A 25,916-nucleotide genomic window follows, 5' to 3' on the forward strand; every position below is an offset into this window, starting at 1 on the left:
CACTGCATTCTGTAAGCTGCTATCCATTGCGGGCCGACTGGCACATGCACCAAATGCTGCCCCTATGAAACCGACTTGGTTGAATGTGTGAACCATCCACCCTCCCACACTCTGCTCCAGTGTGCTTAAGGCTTTCGCCATTGGGCTAAATGGACACCCCATAGGTTGGGACTTTATGTTCAAGGTTTGGGCATACTTTGAAGTTCTGAGACACCCTGGGATGGGAGTTGTGGGTAATAGTTGCAGTTATAACCTAGTTCATGGAAGCTGCATAGCATGCACAAGCACAGGTCTAGATTTGGGCCCACAACGAGCAGAAGGCATCCTTTTCCCTTACTGTAGTTAAATGACAGACATCAAAGTAGTAATTTGGAATGTTCGGGGTATGGGCACGACTCGTAACAGACATGCAACACAGCAGTGCATCCGGCGTCACGGAGCGCAAATAGTGCTATTGCAGGAAACACACATAGCGGTGGGAGAGGACACTAGGCTGCAGCATAGATGGCATCGGTAATGCTATTGCACTACGTACTTGGGGTATGCACGTGGTGTCATGTTCTGGATCCATGCAAGAGTTCCATTCCACTCTACCAACACACAGATAGACCCCGATGGCTGATATTTCTTTTTGGAGGGATTATTGGCAGGTGCTACTGAGCAGTGTCTAAGGTCCCAATGTCTCACAAATAGCTTTCTTTACGAGATTATCTACCGTTTTGGTAAGATGGGCACACCTTCCATAGATAGTAGGAGAAGATTTCAACAGTGTACTCAATATTGACTGTGATCGGTCATATCCCTCACTGGCCAGGTCGCCTGTTGTGTCCACAGCAATACACTTCTCCCAGTGGGTGGGACAGTGGGCGCTGCATGATTGCTGGTGCACACTACATCCTGAAGGTACAGAGTTTTCATATTATTCCAAGCCACACGATCTGCATGCTTGACTAGATTATATGCTTTGCCGGGCCCCCTTGCAGTCACTGGCCATCACCACAGAATATTTGGGGAATATGTTCTCAGACAATAATCCTTTACCAGTGCAATTCCACTTGGGGCCTCCGCGACCACCTGTACCCACATGAAGATTGCAGCCCATGACACTGGAAGACCAAGGGTTCAGGGAAACCACACTGGAGACCTTGAAACACTATCTGACAGATAACTGGGGCACTGCAACCTCTCATTTGGTTGACTGAGAGGCACTGAAAGCAGTGGTACGTGGACACTGTATCCACACAACGGTGAGAGTTCGAGCAGCAATAATATGGAGTTAACACAATTGAAAAATACCCTGCAGGAAGTGGAACTCCAATCACACACCTCCCCAAGGGAGAACCACCAGCTCATGGACGCCACTGAGATGCATGCCCAACTAGTAGAGCACCTCTGCTGCCTAGACTTTAAAGCATACCAGGCCCAGGTGCATGCTGAGGGGGATCAAATCGGGCCACCTCCTGGCGTGATTGTTGCGTAGCTCAGCTCCCATTTTGCCCATCACGGCAATTACAATGTCCCCTACTTGCTTACTAACTAATCAAGCTGATATTCATGAGGCCCCTACTGCTTATTAACGAGATCTGTATGGTCCCACACCATTGATTAGAACTCAGAAGATAAATGCCCCTCTTTGGGAGGTCACACTGCAGGTACTTCCTGTGTCTAATATAGAGGCCCTAAACACGCCCCTTACAATGCCCGACATAAATGAGGATGTAAAGGCACTAGCAACAGGTAAAACCCTGGGATTATATGGGCACCCCATTGAATTTTATATAATTTATTTGACGATCTTGGCCCCTAAATTGTTAGAAATCTATCGTACTGCATTGCAGGAGGGAAGAATACCCCTGTCCATGAGAGTCCTTACTCATGTCCCTCCCTAAACGGGACAGAGACCCAAAGGAGATGGCTTTGTACCTCCCCCTCTCAATGCTGGGAAGGGATTACAAGATCCTAGGCAAATTTATCGCCTCCAAATTACTAAGTAAACTGCCTCAACTGATACATATGGACCAGAGTGGTTTTGTGCCAGGCAGATCACGATGTAGGCTGCATAGAGTTATGTAATGAGCACCAGCCCAATGGCCATATGCTGCATGCCTGGTTATAGAGTTTGAGAAAGCATTTGATATGCTAGACTGGGAATATATGTTTTCAACTCTTACAGTCTTTGGCATCACTGGCCACCTACAAAGCTTTATCCGTCTCCTGTATGCGGATCCCATCGCTCAAGTGAGGTTGGGCCAGAGCATTTCTCCTTTTCCAGTGAAAAGGGACACACCACAGGGGTGTCCCTTATCCCCCCTGCTTTTTGCAATAGCCATGGAGCCACTGGCTCAGAAACTGCGGTAGCAGGGTAAAGAGTGGGGTATTCCCCTTGAAGGAACTCTGCATACTGCCTTCTTGTACGCAGATGATGTGCTGATTTACATTTGTGATATCAGGAAGGGCATAAATGCTATAACTGAGTTCCTATCTGAATTCAAAGCAGCATCAGATCTAGGAGTAAATTGGTCTAAAATCACCTGTATCACCTTCATTCGCTGTGTCCTCCACAGCGGCTGCAGGCGGACTTGCAAGAGGTCCGATGTGTGACTACTTCCTTCTGCTATCTAGTTATACACATTTATCATTCTGTCCCAGACTTGCTAGATGGTAATCTTATAAGGGCTATTACTGCTGTACGCTCTCAGATGGCTTTCTGGAGCACACTCCCTCTTACAGTTCAGGGTAGAATTGCGCTGTCCAAAATGGCTATACTCCCGCCCCGGCTGTACTTCTTTCATAAACTCCCATTGCTCATCCCTAGGAGAGTCATCCGCATGCTTCACGCTGCGCTTGGCACATTCTTTTAAAACAAGGGCAGGCGTAGGGTAGCATTGAGCAAACTTCAGCTCCCCATTGAAAAGGGAGGGCTTGGCGGTTGTAATTTTGAACGCTATTATCTTGCAGCACAGCTACAACGGCTGGTAGGTTGACTGCTGGAAGAACTAGGGTAGGGCACAACCGACCCACTGTGAATGGTCCAGGTAACCTTTCTCCTGTCTGCTGTGCCACCCCCACAATGCAGCACACTCTTGACAACAGCTCACACCAGCTACAAGTGAGGCATCAAGCTTGTGCCCTAGCTTACAAAATACTTCCCGGAAACTAAACTGTCAGCCTTTCAGCCGCTCCGAGAGCTGCTGGGCCAAATAAGTTTGCAATGCTGGGAAGCAGTGGGAATTAGCATGGTGGGAGCACTATTCCGAGATAAGGTACTATAATCCTTCGACAGTTTACACATAGATGGAGGCATACCGTTAGGCCACTTCTTGGCATACACCAGGATTCGCGCCATATTAGCGAACCTTTGGCAGATAAGGGATTCGGAACCAGACCATCACCCTCTAGTACACACTCTACATATTATAGGCAGCAGCTGGCGTCTAGTCACCTGATTTGCTAGAGCGTTGATGCACATGGCTCGAGATCCCTTGCTACTGACTCATCGGATCTGGGAGAAGGACATAGGCAGGGAATTTCTGGAAAAGGAATGGGAAAGGGAGCTAATACATCATCAAGGTAGTCACGGAATGCCAAATTCCAATATATATAGCACAACATACTACATACATTTCTCACACCAACAGCATTGCACAAAATATTTGGTTCCTCTTCAGAATGCGTCCACTCTCACAATCTAGAACTTCCGGCCTATCTCCCTGCACTCCTTCCCGGCAAAAGTCATTGAGAAGGCTGTCAACAGACAGCTAACTCTCTTCCTCGAGGAGAACTGCACCCTGGACCCTTCCAAATCTGGATTCCACAGCAACCACAGAACCGAAACGGCCCTCATCACAGCCACCGACGACATCAAAACCATACTGGACAACAGCGAAACTGTGTCCCTCATCCTCCTGGACCTCTCAGCCACGTTTGACACCATCTGCCACCACACCCTACACTCATGCCTCAGCAATGCAGGAATCCGTGACAGAGCCCTGGACTTGGTCACCTTCTTTCTCACCGGCAGAACCCAGAGAGTCCGCCTCCCCCCATTCCACTCAGAGGCCACCAAAATCATCTGCGGCATACTCCAGAGTTCGTTCCTTGGCCCGACACTCTTCAACGTCTACAGGGCCCTGCTCGCTAACACCGCCTGATCCCACAACCTCAACATCATCTCATATGCTGACAACGCCCAGCTTATCCTCTCCCTCACCAAGGACTCCGCCAAGACCAACCTCCACAAAGGAATGAAGGCCATCACTGAATGGATGAAGAAAAGCTGCCTCAAACTCAATTCCGACAAGACGGAAGTCCTCATCTTTGGCTACACCCCCTCCACATGGGATGACTCCTGGTGGCCTGCCACTCTAAGAGCCACTCCGACGCCCACGGACCACGCACCAAAACTAGTATTCATCTTGGATTCCTCATTATCCATGACCCAGCAAGTCAACGGCATCTCCTCCTCCTGCTTCAACACTCTCCACATGCTCTAAAAAGATCTACAAATTGATCTCCACCGAAACCAGAAGAACAGTCACCCAAGCCCTCGTAAGCAACAAACTGGACTACGGCAATGCCCTCTACGCAGGAACCATGGCCAAACTCCAGAAGAAGCTGCAATACATCCAGAATGCCTTTGCACGCCTTATCCTGGACATCCCCAGCCACTGCCACATCACAGGCCATCTGAGAGACCTGCACTGGCTTCCAGTCAACAAGAGAATCACCTTCAAACTCCTCACCCATGCTCACAAAGCACTGCACAACACCGGACCAGAACACCTCAACAGAAGGAAAGCCATCTACACCCCGACCCAGCATCTCCGCTCTCCGCCGATCTCCCCCTCGCAACTGTCCCATGCGACCCCAGAACTACAACCGGCGGCAGATCATTCTCGCACCTTGCCGCCAAGACGTGGAACACTCTTCCCACCCACCTGCGTCAGACCAAAGACCTCCTTACCTTCAGGAAAATTCTCAAGACCTGGCTGTTAGATCAGTAGCAGCAACTCACTTCCCCTGCCCCCCACCTCAGGACCTTTAGAACCTCATAGGTGAGTAGTGCACTTTACAAATTCCTGATTGATTGGTTGAATCTAGGTGCTGACATGATCCATATGTTTTGGTCCTGCCCGAAGTCGAGCCACTTCTGGCTCCAAATTACGGAAATTCTTACAGAGCTACCTCAACGTACTGACTTATATTCTGCTGAAAGTGCCCTACTGGACCTCTTCAGTCGCCACCAACAAGAAATAGTACCTAATCGTTTCATTGACTTGGCGTTAGTCATTGGTGGGAGAGCCATTGCTATAAGCTGGAAGTCACCCATGCTGCTCCCAACCCTTTCCCATTGGTGCGTTGCGGTTTTGAAGTGGGGTAGAATTGGTGTCCCTTAGGCAGGAAGAAGCAAGAGGACTGAGGATGCTCCTAGTAGCAAGTAAAATAACTGTCTCCCTCCTTCCTCCGTGCCTCCCTCCTGCTTTGCCTCCCCATCCTTTCGTCTCACCATCCTCTAATTGTCTCTCTCTCCTCTACCTCTTCGCTCTCTTTTTTCTCTACTTTAATCTCCTTCCTCTCTTTTCCCTTTCTCCAATCTCCCTTGTCCTTTTTTTTTATCTCTCATCCCATCCCCTCCGCTCTCACCCATACTAGTGGGTTTTCCTCTTCCTCTTGCAATACCTTCCTGCTTCTTTTCTCTCTCACTCCTTTCCTCCATCTCAAATTTTGACTTCGGTACATATGTGATGCACTGGCCCCTTACATGGATACTCTTTTGTTTCTGTGTGAAAGCTGCCCTGAGTGAATTTTGAGAAGCATAAAACGTAGACTTAAAATTTTGTAAAATGAGCAAATAAAACGCCTGAATGTACAGCTTCATTCCTTTCTTTTCACGCAGAAGCACGAGAGGCTTTAGTCAAAGAAAAGTCAAGGACTGGAGAACTGCAGTTGACTCTGTGTTACGATGTGTTGACTTTATGGTGCAGGCTCGCCGCCTGCCATTGTATGCATTGTATACCGTCTAAGCAGCGTTTTCATTCCTTGTCACAACAAGGTTCTCCTGAAAAACAAGACTCTGAATGCTCCCTGAAGAGACAAGGCAGAGCTTTTCTCTCTTAACAATTGAAAAGTCGAGTCCTCGACAAAACAATGAGGAGATACAGTTTGCAGCATTTTCTCTATAAAGACAAATAAATTCAATTCACCCAGTCTGAATGGGGCGAAGCGAAAGAACATAAGCAGAATAAACACACGAAAATGACCAAGAAGTTCTGGAGACACGTTACCAGATTTGGGGTAAGTGACGTTGAAGACGTCATCGTCGCGGACTTGAAACTCGTGCTGAACGTAGCGCAGGCTCTCCTCATCGTGTGCTACGGCCGGAAAACGGATCCCATTCACCACCAGGTCTTCCGTCGTTATGGCTTCCATGGAGCAAACGCGCTGAATGGGGAACAGACCAAAGCAAAGCCCGTCAGAGACACCTTGATTATTCTGTGGCGACAGAAATTGTACACAAATCCTGTGTACACAGGAAAAAATAGATTGCTTTGACGCCACTCCACCATCACATAACAATAGACAGAAGACACCTTATTCTCACAGGCACCATATTTCAGTCAAGGTTCCTTTTACAAACGATTTAAATATAGGCCATTTATCCAAAAAATCGTAACTATGCACACTATGATTATAATCCCCAGGGCACACTGGATTGTTAAGTAAGTCCCAAAACTGGCATATATGGAGTCTTTGGTAGATTTGCAAGAAAGTGAGGCATCTGTCCCGATGTAACACTTTTCTTGCGTTCCCACAACAGCCATTACGGGGCACCATGGCGGTTGTTAGCACAACAGTGTCAACATTTTGATGCTATTGTGGCGTTTTGCTGCACTAGCATCAAAAATGTTGACGCTGGTGCAGCAAAGCACAGGGAGGCCCATAGGTTAATAAGGCTATGTCATTTAAACTGTTGCCTTGAGCAGGAATAAAAAATGACGGAAAAAATGGCTCAGTGAAATGTTGTAAATTTTACTGTGCCATTTTTTCAGGTCTCCCTGTGTCGGAACGCCTCCCTTGCAGGCATCATGTCTGACATAGGCATAATGTGGTGCAAATGGCCATGTTTTGTACCCGCAGAGCACTTTTTTATTATTTTAAAAGCAGGGCCAAACAATACTTTTTTAAAACATATTTGCTACAAAGTTTTGAAAGTTCTTTAAGGAAGCTCTTGAAATATTCCAACATTTCTAAAACTGGTGTAGAACCTAGCCGCAGGAATTTATTCCTGTAACTATACCCAGGCTATGTGCTGCAACTGAAGGGCTGTTTCTAGGGTCAAAAGGGGTCACACAAACCTAAAGAAAGCCATATGAAGCTCAGCCCCCCCAGTCTGGTGTGATCCGGATCTCTCCTGGAGAGAGATTTAGGGCCAGATGTAGCAAAATACCAAATTGCGACTTGCGAGTCCCTGCGACTCGCAAATTGCAAGTCGCAATTTGGTATGCAGAAAGGTGTCTCAGACACCTTCTGCAACTCGCAATGGGGTCGCAAAGACCCACCTCATCAATATTAATGAGATGGGTCGCAGTTTGCGACCCCATTGCGAGCATGGGCACTCACAGGGATAGTGGCCTGCTGGAGACAGCAGACCACCATGTCGTGTGACTGCTTTTTAATAAAGCAGTTTTTTTTTTTCTAAGTGCAGCCCGTTTTCCTTAAAGGAAAACGAGCTGCACTTTGAAAAAAAAAACGAAACCTTTTGTTTCGGATTTTATCAGGGCAGGTAGTGGTCCATTGGACCACTGCCTGCTCTGAAAAAATATTTTTTATTCCAGTTACAAAGGGGAAGGGGTCCCATGGGGACCCCTTCCCGTTTGCGACTGGGTTACCATCCACTTCAAGTGGATGGTAACTGCAATTCCATTTGCGACCGCTTTCGCGGTCGCAAATGGAATTTAATTGCATTGAGAGTCCCAAATAGGAAGGGAACACCCCTTCCTATTTGCGAGTCGGAAATGCATTTTGCGAGTCGGATCCGACTCGCAAAATGCATTTCTGCATACCGGGGAGGCTTTTGCGCCTCGCAAACGGCGTTTTTCGCTGTTTACGAGGCGCAAAACCCTTTCTACATCTGGCCCTTAAAGATGTCAGCAGCTATATTACACAAAGTGCACTTGGAAAGCATTTGGCATTTGGTACAACTGGGGCACATTGTTTTTTAGACCAATTCTGTAATATGGATCGTGGTGACATACTCACAGCGTTTCCTCTCTTGCATTGGGGCATAGCCACAAGCAAATGAGGGAAGACATCTGACCCTGCACCATGACTCAAGTATGTTTTTGCTCCTGTAACTAACTGTAGCAGCTGCAACCTGGGTCACTCTTCTGACACCACAGTGTGGGCCAATGAGAACATAATTTCACCTCTTTAAGGGCCATTTGTACGAACACATTTTCCCAATGACACAGAATGGGAAAAACCCTTTGCTACATCTGGCCCTTAGTTTTCAAATACCATACACCTTTGATACCCATTATCTTTGTCGTAATTCCTCACTCCTCTTGACTAACCAAATGCCCGGAAAGAGATTTATTTTGAAGCTTCAGCATGTTCCAGATCCTCAAGAACACGGCCTCTTCATCCAATGCCATCAAGCTTTTCTGGCTGCAAGAGGTGTATATATTTTAAAATATGTTGGAAATTAAAAGAGGCAGAGGAAGCAAAACAGATCAGAAAAATACTGTCTGTCATGCCATGGCAATAGAGCCAATGCAATAGAACCAGTGGCTGAAGCATTCCACTTGCATCTATTATAATATTTAACATGAGGCAGTAGGTCAATCTTTGCAGACATTGGCTCTATTCAATCACGAGTGGAGGATTTTTTCTTTTCACATTCACATCCACCCAGAAAGGAGTGTGTTTCAATGCCAGGACTGGCATACTAATCGTCCCGTTTTCCATTTTTTCCTTTAATCTTTTACTACTCATCTTTTTATTTTCAATTATATTACAGAAAACATCTCCCCAGAGAGTGCCAACAGACTGCTTTCCATCCATCTCACCTGTAGTGTGCCACACTCTGTGGCCTGGTCTAGAGGCCGTGGACTCGCAGTCCTGGAATGACGTTGTCCATAGTTTCACTATTCCAGGATGGTTCAAGACATTGGTTCTAAACGTGGTGGCTATTCTAGAACTTCCACAAAATGAAACAACATTTACAGTGCCGCTGCAAGACGGGCACTTGCTGTTATGTTTAATTTGTTATTGTATGCATATGTCCGCTATGCTTTTACGGCAACATGTTTTTTTTCCCCACTTTAAATGTATCTTGTATTTATTGTGTGAGTTTGATGTGGTTATATAAGTGGATGAATGCAACAATGAATCAACAGGTTGATAAATAGACATATAAATGTTAAGATGAGTGACAGAGTGTATGTATAATGAGTTATTGAATACCTATGCCATCACTGACTGAGGAGGCACTTAGTTACAAGCCGGACTTGTTGGCATTGCCATTGCTTGCTGGATAAATTGACCTACTACTGACTGTCAATTATGTGCAATGGTAGACTTTACAGCATAGGCATTTCATAGAGGCGAGCTCTATAACGTTATTTATAATGTCTCCTGGTGGTAATGGAAGGGCTTTTATATGCTAGCCCGTAATTATAAGTAATATAGACTTGATGGTATATAAACATACTGCAATTTAACATTAGGAAATGCTTGTAGCGGGGACAGAAACTAGAAAAGTGGATTAATCATTTGAACGGTAATGCTAACAGTTTGTGCTATACTGTCATATTTAGAAACTTCATGCTTGTCACAGCGTTCAAGCTAACAGGACAGAGGAGGAAACCTTTCCACATTACCGATGCATGTGTTGTAACTGGGGCTAAGGAGATGATCTTGTAAAGATCTGTTGTGAAAAAAATATAAGAACGAAGTAACATTTGCTTCAGCAGATTGTTTATTCTTCTGCAAAGAAGCACCGGTTGCACATTTTTTCTACCAGCACAGGAGCTGATCATGAGTAATCCCCTCCATTATTGGGGATAAAGTACGTAAGGTAATGCCGTAGGTGTGAGGGTATACAGATGGACCAGTTACTGGAGATGCAAATGTTCTATATTCCAATTGCTGACCCAAAGACAGTCATACATGTTAGATGGCCGACAATATTTAGGTATATTTTGTAGGTAAGATTAGAACAATCGGGATGTGTGATGAAATATGATCAAAGTACCCTGCTAATTTGGGCAAGACGCCTTGCAAATCGATGGCACTCTCCCAGGTACATGACACACACCCTATGAAGAAGAATATGCACCAGTTCTGTAACTGACCAGAGTGGGAGATTTGCACCTTGGAGGTATACAATGAGATACAAACACATGATTCAAAGATATTGAGACGTTTAGCCCTGAAGAAGTCGGCTGTGACCAAGGCATGGTCAATGGAGATTTGATTGGATGAGAATAAAGTACAAATAAAAACTAAGTACCCAGCGTGGACTTCCTTGTGAGTGCTCGGAGCTTCTGTAAAATTGTGAAATACGATGAAGTTTTACCTAACATTCATGCTGATTTGTATATTATCATAGAGATTCTGTCAGAACCCCTTTCAGAGGGCCATTTGGCAAGAAGGAGCTACTGGGCCCATCTGTGGGGGTTAAGGCCTTTGACTCCTGATGTCCTGAGGCCCAACCTACTATAGATCCTGAGCAAATGGGCCAAGTACACCTTCAGCACTTGACTCTAAGGGTTGCACTGGTCAAGCTGTCCAAAACTTCTCAGACAAAAGGGGGGGTAGATACAGTGGGAAGTGAACACAGGCTCACAACTCAAAATATGTCAATAGAAGCAAAAAATGATTGTCCAGTCAAATACTTTATTTTGTGACAAAAGGAGTATTTATATAAGACCACAAAGCAAAATACGACATACACAGCCATACACAACCAATACACACATACCCCTGAGGTAGGGCTCTAGTGTTTTAATAAGGAGTCCCCGAGTCCCACTTTCCAACCACTAGCAGTATTGATTATTTCCCATTCACTATAGGCAGCATGCAGGTTAGGTCCCACTAGTAGTCCAAGTCTCAGTGTCTTGCTCTAACTCTGTTGTACAAGTCAAAAGTGTTCCAGCGCTGAAGCGCTATCTGGCAAACAAGTTCCCCCGGGTCCTTCTGACTCTTCACGGAGTCTTACCGGCAACAGCAGGGATTGTCCAACTGAGTCTTCGAGAGCGAGACACTGCCTCTGGTGCGTATCACACATGCATCTCTGCAGGAGCAATGGCTGGATGTCCTTTGTGCTCCTCCCATGTGACTGTAACTTTCCTTTGATCTTATCCTCAGGTGTGGGGGTGGTGGTTTCAGAGTCTTCTGGTTCTGATCCTCAGTCAGGGCACGGGCACGTACGGATCACCACAGCTCGATAATCGACAAACCTGGCCCTCAATACTCTTTCTTAAAGTAAATTTCCAGACACCAAATGTAAAGTATGAAGTTTGTGTTGGGGGGTCTGGTTCCTTTTGAAGTGCCCTCTCTTCTACCCTGCCCTTCCACCAAAAAGCAACCTGTCACAGTACGAGCGACTTCAAATCTAATAGCCCCACAATGTAGGCTATGGGAGCGGGTAAAAGTTCACACCTGGGTGCCAGCCACACTGATAGGTGTATCTGAGGTTTACTCAGAATCTCCAGCCCTACTCTTTATGATTTTGTTATCAGCTCCATCTCCTTTCTGAAATGTGCCCAGACCCCTTTCCAGTTACCTTTCTCTGAATCAAAGGGCACCCTTTGAAGTATACCAAAGACCCTGGCACTCACTTCCTCCAGTGTGTCCCACACATCTCACAGGAATGCAGCAATCCACATATCTCTCTGGGGGGATTTCTCTATCTCTAGTCAGCCCTGGGTCTCTAAAAATGGAACCCAGAATCATCCATGTATTGTACCTTTCACAGGCACACATATACCCACTACAGCCATACAACACATAAGCACTGCACAGAACTACATACTAACTTGATGTAGGTCAAGGCTGAGTTAAGCACTCAGCAGTGGAACTTGAATAACCAAGCCTGTTGCGATGATTCCAGTAACACAGTTAAAAAGGGCCTGTTCACTTTTACTGTTCACTGCATGGTATACGCTTGTGCTGGCAAAGGTAGTAGCCTTGCACCATTATGCGGGTAGTGCTTTGGGCATCCCTCGAGGTCCAACAAGATCCAATGCTTGAGACAGGCCTATGTCATGGTACACATGCATGATCTTTGTTCACCAATGGCACACAAATCAGCACCAGCGATCCAGGCATCTCTGCAGCTGGGGCACTCATGGCAGGGCTACATGTCCATCACCATGTCAGGGACTTTTCCGTCCCAACAGTTGTAAAATACCAATTGTTGTGTGCACGTACTGATTTAGGGGGTACATAGGCTCCTGATTACCAATACCTGAAAATAAGGAGATTCTCTGACAGGTTTATCTGTGCCCTAACACTCCCTGTTTAACAGAGCATAACTAGCTAGAGAGGAGGTAATAGACACCTACCAGTTACTCTTTTCCATGAAAAAAGGACACATTTCCTTTTGGAGCTTACTGGTAAATACAACGGTAACAGGAAGCAAACATTTGGGTTCCAGCTTTAATGATCTCTCACTTTCTCTCTTTCAACAGCAGATGCAGCTCATTTGGGGGTAGGAGGGTGGGGACCTGCATGTCAGTAACTGCACATTTGCTATTGTATTCTCGTAAAGGATAGATTTTGTTGTAGTTTTGACCTTAAAACATCTGCCAACAAACTAATTTTAATTTCCAGAATACTACAAATTGTGTAAAAAACAGTGATGCAACTATTATAGTGTCAGAGGCCTATTTCCAGGGGTGGTATGGGATGGATACCACCCTAAAAGTTTCTCAGAATCAGGTCATGGTGGCATCAGTTGGCCTGGTGACGGTCAGGTCAGTTTTTTTATTGTTAATTTACTAGGCCAGTATTTCCCCCAGAGTGTGACGTACAGACAGGGTTCAAGGCTAAAGTGTACAATGGGGTACCATAGTTCCCTTAATGTCACTCACATGGTCTTTGTTGAATGACTTGAGTAGCATGAGGCACAAGGCGCTCGGGATGAGTCTCTAAAGACACAGCTTCATGCCGGCTGACATGGTCTTCACTCTGTACCCAGGACTGGACTGACCAGACCGGGCATTGGGCATTTCCCCGGGAGGCTGGAAGGGCGGGAGATGGTTTTGTTACTGGGGGCCAGTTTTGGCAACAGTGCTGCAGTATTGGCCGCCAGTAACAAAAGCAGCAAGCCAGTATAATCCACCTACTCTTGTTTCCAACCTCCCTGGGCCAGACGGTGCTTCACACTTGGTCAACTGCTGTTTTGTTGGGGGTAGTCTGACAAAACTGCCAGGGATGCTTTGGGTTCAAGTCCGTTCCTGCTGTACCCCACAACAGCACAGACCCATTTGCGTGCCACTGCATTTTTAGCAACACAATCTTCACCTCTCCTAGTTTAACATCTTATTTACGAATCCTAAAGGGCTTTAAGTGGGGCAGAGCCTGGCAGGCCTCACACCAGGTATTTAAATAGAAACGGACTTTGAAACGAATCCCCACCTGAACCAAAATACATGTCCTTAACTTTTACAGGCAAAAACAATGATTGCAAATCTCTTTAAAGTAACCCATTTCATCAGTAGACCCTATTTATATTTTATACGTTTGATTTTATCTGGTATTATCTATGAGTATTTATTGTTTCTTTCATCTGGTTCTGTAGTTTTTTTCATGAGACATATGGCTCTTGTATAGTGTATTCTGTGACAGGTGTTGCCTCTACTTGTCTGGGTGATTTTGGGTTGTGGTATGCATGACAAGACACAACTGGGGGTTCTGGAGCTGAAAGCAGTGCAAGTTTCTCACAGCGTTGGTTAATAGGTCATAAGCATTTTGAGACAACCTGTTCATTCAATTTTGGCCACCCTGCAGAAAGCACAGACCGATGGTCAATTAGATGCCAAATGTAATGACCATTTTACCTGAAAATGTGAGAAGGAGGTACGCACAGCTGTTGAAATATTGACTAACAACTGCAAAGGAAAACAAAAATGCTGTGTTTACGCGTATGGGGGAAAGCTCGAGTGAATATGTGTGTTTGTGTGCGAGCGCGAGGACATTGTGAATGGAAGGCAGATGCACCAAGACAGTGAAAAACAATGAAAAAGTTGTGTAAGAAATGCACCTGGAGGATTTCAGAAAGTTGTCAAAAGGGCATAAGTGTCTAACAGAGCGAGAGACTGCATCCTGTTATAGGCCTGCATGCAATAACACAAAACTCGCAGAGAGGCACCCAAATACTGGTCAGGTGGCATGTTGTGTGAAGCACAGGATTTCTGTTTACACAGTTTAAGGCACTATTAATTACATCCGCCAAACGTCTAGGAAATTATTCATATAATGCTTCTTGGCCATATCCCTTTCAGACAGTCCCGCCTTTTTCATCCTACTTAAAGCCCCTAGTCCATGATCCAGAAATGGTGTAACACCCGGCTTTACTCTAGCTCTGCCAAAGTGCCACCCACACATCCATGCAGTGTCTGGAAGTGGGCAATAGCCCTTGGTTGCTAGTGCAAAGGCTGCGATAATGTTAGCATAGCATCACCCATGGGCCACCACCCCACCTAGAGTCGCTGTACTAGGATTCATTTATTCTACAGCTTCCCACTGAATCGTTGTACATAATGTTTGCTTAACTGAAGTCAGAGGTCAGTGGTTAAGCACAGGTTTAAAGCCTCATAAAATAGATAGTTAATATGCCTGCTCCAAAGCATGTTGTGTCAAGCAGTTCTAGTACAAATGAGTGGCGCACTGCTTTTGTTGCAGACATCCTTGTGTAACCTGTGGGTCGCTCGTTACAATCCTGAGAAAACAACTTGCACTCACTCCAAGCAGCTGCATGTAACACACAAGGCAGACGTGATTCCTTTAAAGTTTTTATTTAATCTTTCGTGCTTAACGGTTCTGTTGGGCGCTAATAAACACCATTAAGGAAATCATTATGAGTAGCCCAATGGGACTGGCAGTGGTAATTACCAATTCCCTTGAGATTATTAAGGGACTTATCGTGGACCTAGTGTGTCACCTAGAGTTCTCACCTAGACGATGGAAGTCTGGCGCTTTGGAGGGGCCCACGGAGAGTAAGAGCACCGCTCTAGTCTCCCGGCGGGCTCTTTCGGGAAGGGGAAGTGAAGGCGCCCGGACAGGATTGGTCCCCAGGTAAGTGTGGGTGGGCTTATAGGGTGGGGATAAAAGGGATGTGGGGTGAGGGACCGGCCTCTTTCTGCGCAGCCCATTGCGCGGTTAGTTTGGCCTCCCACCCATCCGGCAAAAAGAACATAGATGGGAGAGGATGGGAGTTAGAGTTAAGTGTTAGAGGGAAAGGGGGGGATCGTCAGTTAGGGCAGGTTGCAGGAATGAGTGGGTAGTAGATGGGGGAGGGTGGTGAGTCAGATGCGGGCTTGGCCACCTTTCCAAGGAATAAACAAGCAGGTGAAGGCTGTGAGTGGGGGTACGCACGAACCAAATGGGGCATGAAAGGAAAAGGGGAGTCTGTAGGGGAATGGAAACGAAATAAGGGTTTGGAGGGGTAAGGATGAGCGAGGAGATGTTAAAGGGAGGGCGTTATTAAAGTTGCAGTTTTTCATTAAAAGTTAAGGTTATGTTGCTTATTGCAATCCTGTCCTAATAAATGACCTTTTACACTAAACAGCTGTCACTGAATTATTTCCAGATATTCTATATAGCATAGTGATCCCGTATTTCTTACAAGACTTTCAGGCCCCCGGAAGAAATACATTTTATCCATTTTGAAGGTACCAGTATCAACTCTATCTCGGTAACTGTGGGGTGAGGGAGGAATACCATCCCATTTCCTGGTCACTCATCATGGGGAACAAGTGCCAAAACAGTTTGTAGTGAGCTACATAAATTATTATCACAGTAATAACACTGTAATTTCTAGTAGTGGCACCAGGTCAGGCTCCTTGCGTGGCCTGCTGCCACTATCTGCACTAGTTCCTTCTGTTTGGCCTGCTCTGCTCAAGAGGATGGGCAGCATGATGGGGGCTGGTGGTTTAATTGTTATCTGATGTTTTATCCTACTGGAGTGGCTGTGCAGAGATGGTTCTGACATGTGCAGCAGATTGAACTGGGGATGTCTGCCTGCACGTGCCAGTTCTTTCAGATCTATCTAAAGGCCTCCTGTTAATTGATCTGCAGAGGGAGGTCATGATACAGGTTCTTGGCATGGACTGACCATTTTCATCTTGTTGCCGAACTCAGATTTCATTTACACTTTGCCTTCAAACCACACATATATCAGTAATAAGTGAAGACGTTCTGTGCCATGCCTGGTCATGTGCAAGGAGCGGAGGAATATTAAACCCTGCATGTGTGATTTGGGTATGCCGGTGACAGGGTCTGTGTTCAAGAGTGAAATGACTGGTGTAAAGATTGTTGTGTGCCTTCTGGGGTCCCGAAGGCGGGAAATTCTCTGAAAAACAGTGTCCAGCTGGACTCCATGTAACCTTCAGATGTCCCCAGCCAGAAAGCCAAAACAGTCGAAAGGGATTACTGATTTCCTGAGAAGTGATGCTTTCGTAGTGTGATTGCACTGCAGGAGAAAAGCCACCCATTCCCAGCATGGTGATGTGCAGAGGAACACACATTGATAGGGTATGGGCCACAGTGCCTGGTTTCTGGAGTCAGCACAATAGTTGCAGGGGCGTAGCTTATTCAGTATGACTGGTAGGTGGAGGGTGTTAACTTCAGATTTCCCGACAATCACGCTGGCACGATGTTAAAATACATTATAGGACAAGCAAGGTGCACAAGAGGGGCTTAAGAGTCAATGGAAAGGAAGATGCATGCGGATTGGTGGGTGTACGAAGTGATAGAAAGTGCATTATTTTGTGAAATTACCAGCATTTTTGAAGTCTTTCTAAACAGAGACAGGGAGGGAGTATGTGTTTGTTTTTGTTTGTGTGTGTATAAAAACTCTTGGTGAAATAAGACACCTCGCCATACCCGACCGAAAGCACCTACACCCAACTATTTATCAGAGAACAGATTTATTAGGGTGGGTGTAACTCCTCACACACGCCCCTGACCAGTTGGGACGCTATGGGTAGGGTGTTCCACCAGGAATCTGGCCCCAGGTCAAGAATAGCTGCTGAACCGGAATGCATCAGGGTTACCTTAGTGTGAACACAGATTGTCCCAGATTACCCTAAAACCTTTTTAGCACAGGTAGGCAACTGTCGTGTGCCCCCATGAAATTAGATACACCATCAGTCAATCCTTGCACTCTAGCCTTGTCGAGAATGTTTTCACTTTTTCAAGAACGTGTTCCTATTTTCTCTGTATATATATATAATGTAATAATCTGAAATTGCTGAAATGCAATTACTTCCTGACTTCAAAGCCAGGCTGGTTGAGGTGTCAGACATGAGGCGCAGCTGTGCTCCTCATTTTCTCTTAGCAGCTTTCGAATGCATATACGTAAGTACTCATTCCATTTACAATGAGTGATCGCAGAATGTTACATTTCCTGAGAGAAAGTAGAGTTGCTGATCTGCTACTACACCTCAACTACTACAAAAATCCTTTTAGTAGGTGTTAGAGGACGGTTCTGACCATCAGGTCTGCGCTGATTTTTCGATTTTTGACCACCTGGTTTTTGACTTTTTACTGTAAGGAAGCCTCCTATGGAGGTGACTCACGCACAGTAAACACATGGTAAAATGGACTGCGCATGTTTACCGCTGGTGCCGCTGTGCTAAGGAAAGGCTGCTGTGGTGCAGCAAGGGCAGGTTACATGTGATCATGGGTGCGCCTGGATGTGCACCCATGTGAGGGCTGTGGGAGGAGGATTCCTGGTGTGCGGAGCCCAAGAACTGGGCTTAGGTAATCCTGGTGCAGGAGGAACTATGCAGAGTGGGTGGTGACCTGGAGTAGGTCTTATGAGAGAGGTGTACACATGTGAGGGACAGTCAGTGTGCTTACTGTCTTTTCACTATAGAGACACTCAGTTCTTGTGCTTAAGGTATTTGCATTGTAGGGATACTCCATTAAATGTCAATGGTAAAGGAGGGCCTAGGGTGCAACTCCAGTTCCCTGGGGTCTGTAACCTGTAGGAAAAGAAGGATGCAGTAGGTTACAAGAGCATAGTTGTATAACTTATGGGTCATCCATGGATGTCATCTTTCTCTTACTTAGCTCAGATTAGGGCCAATTACTGCTTTGTCCAATTGCTTGAGCAGGGCCTTGCATCAATCAGCCAGCTGTCATTCCATGCCAGGAGCAGGCTAGAGAGGCCCTGCGAGGAATGTCAGTGAGGAGGGGCTGAGACTTTCAGAGCACATGTGGCAACAGATGGCCGCCGGCTGGGACGGAGCCGGCAGCGAAGCAGAAGCCGGGGAGCGTTGTTGCGCTCCCTGTGAAGGCAGGCCGGGGGTACCCCAGACCCCATCCTGGGGCCCCCAGCAGAAGTCAAGTCAGGGGATGCTGTCGCGCTCCCCGTGAAGATTGCCCAGAGGGGCCATGGACCCCATCCCGGGGCCCGAGAAGATGCAGACCTCGGGGAGCGCCGTCGCGCTCCCTGCAGAGACGAGGAGGGGCCCCGGACCCCATCCCAGGGCCCCAAAGCTGCAAGGAGGAAGGGGGAGTGCCCTTGCACTCCCCCAACCGGCCTGTCCAGCCCAAGCCTTCCCCCATCTGCCCGCTGGAACGGGCAGACTACACAGAGCAGGCCGGCTCCCGCGGCAGCACACCGAGGTGCTGGCATTCGGGGAGCCGGCGGGGGTGACCCGGGTGGGCTCCCTGCATCGCCCTCCACCGAGGGAGACCTTACCTGGAGCGGGGGGGTTCCCGGGTGGGACCGGCACCCCCCACGACCATCATCAGGTTTTGGGCAGCAACGCGGTTCTCCCCGGCACCGCGGGAGAGCCGCTCATTTGATATACAGCCACCCCAGCATGCTTTGCAGGGCTGGAGCCAGGGATGGTCCACTAACCAGGCTTGTGGTGGCTCCAGGAAGATGGGACCACCACCAGATTCATGCCCAGAGACAGGGGGAGGTGCAGGAGCAGCGCAGCCTCCCCCCAACATCGTTTTGTGTCCCCACCCTAGGTAGGGTGGGACAATTGAATGATAAAACCCCCCCCCCCCCCCCCCCCCCCAAGGGTGCGACCTTTGTTTGGAGCACAAGCTTATGTGAACTTTTGTTCCAGCTTGTGGGATGGTGCCTCCTAGAGATGTAGACTGGTATTACCCAATGTATTGAACTGTTATTCTATGGTCAATTAGGAGTAATCCTAATGGTTAAATTGCTTGAATATGGTCTTATATGTTCCCTGATTATGCTAATTTGAATAATGACACTGACAGAAACTTCTTGGCAAGATGGAAGTATTTAATTGCAAATGTAGATGTATTCATTTCACCTTACACTGTCAAATGTTCAATACTGTCAAATATTCAAATGTCGCAAGGGGGACGCCGGGGATTGTTTTGCCATGTGGGTTGTTGGATTATATTCTCCCTTGAGGAGACATGAGAGATTACACAATGTTTTCCCAGAGTGATTCCATTACTTTGTATATAGTTGTAGATTGTTGCATAGTATTGAGTAGTGTGTGTGAATAATAAATGTACTTTTACGTTATCAAAAGAAAAAGCACAGACTGAACAATCATTTATTGAGATACATGCTTATGTGCTCGTGAATGGGGATTACTAGCCCACACCACCCCCCTTGAGTAAGCCTTGGACTGTTCTGCAACGCTACCCTATGAGACTCAAGCGCTACAATGGGGTGTTTGGTTCCCAGTGGCGGTCGTGTGCGGACTCATTACTTGTGCAGGCCACACAACTAATGGCCCACCTTCCAACAGTAGGGTACATTAGAGTTGCTTGTTGGGAAGTCTCAGATACATGGCCTTTTAACATTTTTGACTAAGGTATGCTTTCAATAGTGCACAAAGTGGGTGAACGGACACAGCAGCAATTAAAACTGAGATGAAAAATAAATCAAGAGACAGTCTAATTCATTGAATTTGTTATTAACTCAATTGAACATGCCACATGCTTCAGTTAGGGGCCATCTGCAGTGATATATTGGCCTGCAGCATTGACAGCACAAAAACCTCCACCAGAACACAGAAGCCTTTCTGGGAGGTATCATTGCCTCAATATCAAGTCTGTTTCCCTTCCTCACTATTTGCAGGAAATATGGAGTTGTAATAAATGGATGTACAATAACTCTTGAATTATATATCCAGAAGGAAACACATCATATCTAATGACCTAATCTGTAGACACATCCAGGGCATTAGACACCTTGGTTGTCTGGAGGAGGAGTTCACAGCATTAAACTTGTGACTGCAAAGCTATTTCACAACTTTTGCTATTTCACAACATTTTCACAAAATTTGTCAGTCGACTAATGCTGTCCATACCGAAGAGCATGATCTCTGTTTTCTCTCTGTTCATTTTTAACCAGTTAACTTCATCCAGCAACTGATCTCTATCATACACAGCCTAAACGTGCATAATTTGTGGATTTTGCCCAAATTTGGTTGTGAAGAGCAACACAAAATCTTATTTTTGGTGGGAAAGCTTTTCCAAAAGTTTTTTTTTTTTGCTGGATTCCCTTCCTGCAAAACTAATATTCCATAGGTTTCTTCACGTTCTGTTTTGTTCTTGTGGTAGTGCAAACTTCATCAAGATCAAAAAGTTTTATATTATTCTTGCCTCACCTGCCGTAAACTCTGGCAACATGGGCAGATAGACGCTCCTGCATGTACAGGACCTGGGTAGGTGATTTTTCTACACACAATTTGGCTATGTAGTAAAATAAGGCCCTTTGGAATGGGCTTTATTGCACTATGGAAGGTGTGCAGGAGTATCCAAGTTGACACTGACACAAATCACTGTAAATTAGTACATCCCTGGGGTGGGAAGTTTTGTTGCTCAACAAGATACTGCCAAGAACTGGAAGAAATCTGGACTCCCCAGTGTACAAACTAAGATTTTGTATTTGTATTTGTATAGCGCGTTAGACCAAACAGGTATCAAAGCACGGAAAGAAGAGAAAACACACGAGAAAGGCTGAACAGGAAAAAAAATAAAAAAATAAACACATCAGACCACCATAGAGTGATTAAAACATCTATTGCAGCTACTCAGATGGGAAAAGCAATGTTTTAACCTGTTTACAAAACAATAGATGAGAAATTAAACACCTAATATGAATAGGGAGAGAGTTCCAAAGCCTGGCAGCTGCAACCAGGATGACCAAGTACCCCATCTAGCTTTCCTGCAGTGTGGTACAGTCACCTTGAACTGTCCTCAACATTCTCCTCAGCATATACCAATTCAGACTTGACCTAAGATAGTGTGAAACCTGCACATGAAGAGCTTTATAGGTAAAAAAAACTATATTTTAAAACGTACCCTCTTCTCAACTGGAAGCCAGTGCAGGGACCTCTGCCCCTCCCTTACTGAGAAATGTCTAGGAAGACCAAGTACCAGGCGGGCAGCAATGTTCTGAATGATTTTAAGCTTGTTGATGGAAAATTGGTTCTTATTGAGATAGAGAACATTGTAGTAATCCAAGCAAGATGTAATTAAGGCAATGGTCACTGCCACCCTAAGATCTCTAGCAAGAAAGACCAAAACTTTCTTCAACATGATAACCAACTAAAAGCAAGAGCTCACGGTTCTGTTCACCTGAGCGTCAAACCATAAGGTGTCAATAAACAAATCCCCCAGGTTCTTGGCTACTTTCACTGGAACCAGTAATGTACCACAGTTGCCTGGACACCAATGATCATTCCAAGTAATGCTGTCCATACCAAAGAGCATGATCCGCTGTTTTCTTTCTGTTCATTTTTAACCAATTCTTCTTCATCTAGCAACTGATTTCCACCATACACAGCCCAAACCAGTCAGCTACTTCTTCCGCGTATCAGAGATGGACAGTATGATCTGGTTATTGTCCAAATATGGTGAAACCTGGAAGCCAAATGATTGAATCAATTTTGCCAAAGGGGTGACATATATGTTAAACAAAGGGAGGCTAAGTGAAGACACCTGTGGCACCTCACAGGCACAGGGCAACCGGAAGAGGGGAGCTCTAAAATTGCCACAGCTAACAGTGATGGTTCTAGCCAAAAGAAAGGTCTCCAGTAATTTCAGCCCTTGGCCTTCAGACCGACCTGCTGCAGCCTTTGGACCATCAACTCAGGTGAAATGGTGTCAAAGACCTCCGACTGGTCCAACAGGACCAATATAGCTGACCCACCCTGATCAACTTGTCTACAGATCAGATCGATCTGTCATAGAAATGAGAGCTGATTCCATGCTGTGGTGTTTCCGGACTGCATATTGTGATGGATTCAGAGAGTTTAGATCATATAGATACTAGGACAATTCCTTATTAAAGTCTTTTTCCAAGACTAAGGGCAACAGGGAAATGGGGTGTACATTTTTCAACTCCCTGAGGCCTGCGTCTGGTTTCGTCTTAAAAAAAATATCCACTGCCTTTTTTCAGTCCAGAGGATATTCTGCAGAATCCAGGATCTCCTGAACACCCTCTATCTTCTGCTATCAAGTTGGGAGCTAACTGCAGGATTCTCTGAGGACAAGGATCATCTGGCGAGCCAGAGGTACCACCGGCTAACAAAGACTTGATCTTGATGGCTGTAAACGGGGAGAATCTGTCCAGGCAATTATGACCAGATGAAGAGGACAACCCACCCTCCTCACTCCCAGGCAGATACAGACCACCTACCACTGCATCAGCCACTATACCCTCACTAGAAGACTCAAACTCTGCATAGATCTTCAAGATCTTTTCCTGAAAATACTCAGCCACTTTCTCAAAGAATGATTGAGAATTCTCTATCTCCTGTGATGGTGGTGGGGCACTCAAAATGCACACAGTATTGATGTCAGGTTCTATTTTCTGAGTAAAGCAATTTGATTTTGCTGTTCTTTGTATATAAGTTCTCTCAATTTAATTGACTCCTCATGATTAGGGTCCAATTTCTGTTAAAATGGTTAAAAACACAAACATATTGTATCATCAGTGACAACTGTGACTGTTTTGTAAATCCAATTGGTTCTCCTTAGAGATAAAGGCCCACATTTTAACTTTGGTGGTAAATGCCATCTACCGCCACAGCGACGCCCACCAAAAGACTGTCACCGCTGCTAACATCCGTCCGCCATGATATGACCACAGCCAGATTTCCGCCACAAGAAGGGCGGAAATCCAGCTGTGGTCATGCTGGCAGATGGTGTTACGGTGGCGTTGCTACCACCAGCAGTGCCACGCCAGTAGACCGCTGCCAGACGTATTATGAAAAATAATACAGCCTGGCAGTGTTCTGCTGGCGGGCGTTGCTGGCGGTAGCAGAGCCCCATCCCGTCCCCTGCCGGAAGACCCCTTAAATTCTGGTAAGTCGGGTTTCCGACAGGTGAAGGGGCTAAGGGGTGTTGTGTGTGGAGGTGTGTGCATGAATGTGTGAGTGTGAACGCAAATGACTGTAGTGTTGCTTACGTGTGCGCATGTGTGAATGCGTGAATGAATGGAAACCTCTAGGCGCCAGGGGGAAAAAGAATTTGGTGTTTTTTTTTTTGTTTTTTTTAGAGATAGGGAGCGACCCATCAGGCAAGGGTCGCAGCCCTGGGGGGCAAATTGTTTTTAGACCATTTCTGCCTCCCTTGGGGGCAGATTGGCCGATTTTAGGTCAATCTGCCCCCAAGGGGGCAGAAACCACTAGGCACCGGGGATTTGTTTTTTGGCGCCAATGTCACGCAGGGGGAGCGGCCCCGTAGGCAAGGTTCGTTCCCGGGCAGGTGGAGTTTGGGGGGGGGTGGGGGGGGGTAGTGGGGGTCAAATTTATTTTAGGGCATTTCTGCCCCCCCCCCCTCCCGGGCCCGGCTGAGCTAGAGGCCAAACTCCACAGGTAGGCACTTTGCAAAAAACACCTCTGTTTTCTGTGAAAAAATATGTTGTGTCCACGTTGTGTTTTGGGCCATTTCCTTTCGTGGGCGCTAGGCCTACCCACAGAAGTGAGGTACCATTTTTATCGAGAGACTTAGGGGAACGCTGGGTGGAAGGAAATTTGTGGCTCCTCTCAGATTCCAGAACTTTCTGCCACAGAAATGTGAGGAACATGTGTTTTTTTAGCCATATTTTGAGGTTTGCAAAGGATTCTGGGTAACAGAACCTGGTCCGAGCCCCACAAGTCACCCCATCTTGGATTCCCCTAGGTCTCTAGTTTTAAAAAATGCACAGGGTTGGTAGGTTTCCCTAGGTGCCGGCTGAGCTACAGGCCAAAATCCACAGGTAGGCACTGTCTTCTTTCAAAAATTTGGATGTGTCCACGTTGCGCTTTGGGGGCGCTAGGCCTACCCACAGAAGTGAGGTATCATTTTTATCGGGAGACTTGGGGGAACGCTGGGTGGAAGGAAATTTGTGGCTCCTCTCAGATTCCAGAACTTTCTGCCACAAATGTGAGGAACATGTGTTTTTTTAGCCAAATTGAGGTTTGCAAAGGATTCTGGGTAACAGAACCTGGTCCGAGCCCCGCAAGTCACCCCTCCTTGGATTCCCCTAGGTCTCTAGTTTTCAGAAATGCACAGGTTTGGTAGGTTTCCCTAGGTGTCGGCTGAGCTAGAGGCCAAAATCTACAGGTAGGCACTTCTCAAAAAACACCTCTGTTTTCTTCCAAAAATTTGGATGTGTCCACGTTGCGCTTTGGGGCGTTTCCTGTCGCGGGCGCTAGGCCTACCCACACAAGTGAGGTATCATTTTTATCGGGAGACTTGGGGGAACATAGATTAGCAAAACAAGTGTTATTGCCCCTTGTCTTTCTCTACATTTTTTCCTTCCAAATATAGGAGAGTGTGTAAAAAAGACATCTATTTGAGAAATGCCCAGTAATTCACATGCTTGTATGGTCACCCCGGAATTCAGAGATGTGCAAATAACCACTGCTCCTCAACACCTTATCTTGTGCCCTTTTTGGAAATACAAAGGTTTTCTTGATAGCAATTTTTTACTCTTTATATTTCAGCAAATGAATTGCTGTGTACCCGATATAGAATGAAAACGCACTGCAGGGTGCAGCTCATTTATTGGCTCTGGGTTCCTTGGGTTCTTGATGAACCTACAAGCCCTATATATCCCCGCAACCAGAGGACTCCAGCAGACGTAACGGTATATTGCTTTTGATAATCTGACATTGCAGGGAAAAGTTACAGAGTAAAACGCAGAGAAACATTTATGTTTTTTTCACCTCAATTTCAATATTTTTCTTTTTCAGTTGTTATTTTCTGTAGGAAACCCTTGTAGGATCTACACAAATGACCCCTTGCTGAATTCAGAATTTTGTCTACTTTTCAGAAATGTTTAGGTTTCTGGGATCCAGCATTGGTTTCATGCCCATTTCTGTCACTGACTGGAAGGAGGCTGAAAGCACAAAAAATTGCAAAAATGGGGTATGTCCCAGTAAAATGCCAAAATTGTGTTGAAAAATTGGGTTTTCTGATTCAAGTCTGCCTGTTCCTCTAAGCTGCTGAGTTTAGCACCGCAAACCCTTTGTTGATGCCATTTTCAGGGGAAAAACCACAAGCCTTCTTCTGCAGCCACTTTTTCCAATTTGTTTGAAAAAAAAGAAAATTTCACTGTATTTTGGCCAATTTCTTGGCCTCCTTCAGGGGAACCCACAAAGACTGGGTACCTATAGAATCCCTAGGATGTTGGAAAAAAGGACGCAAATTTGGCTTGGTTAGCTTATGTGGACAAAAAGTTATGAGGG

At 46.0% G+C, this 25,916-nt stretch overlaps 1 protein-coding gene across 1 annotated transcript in view; it reads right to left on the reverse strand.

The window, feature by feature from the left end:
- The window catches only part of LOC138246230 (sulfotransferase 2A1-like), a 76,459-nt gene that overhangs the window by 32,505 nt on the left and 18,038 nt on the right, over nt 1-25,916 (reverse strand). The window contains exon 2 of the mRNA XM_069200633.1: nt 6,285-6,441. Within this exon, the coding sequence (XP_069056734.1) occupies nt 6,285-6,429 (145 nt within the window). The 5' untranslated portion in view covers nt 6,430-6,441. The remainder of the gene's footprint in view (nt 1-6,284; nt 6,442-25,916) is intronic.

The sequence above is a fragment of the Pleurodeles waltl genome, chromosome 7, assembly GCF_031143425.1.
Source record: "Pleurodeles waltl isolate 20211129_DDA chromosome 7, aPleWal1.hap1.20221129, whole genome shotgun sequence".
Taxonomy (NCBI): Eukaryota; Metazoa; Chordata; class Amphibia; order Caudata; family Salamandridae; genus Pleurodeles; species Pleurodeles waltl.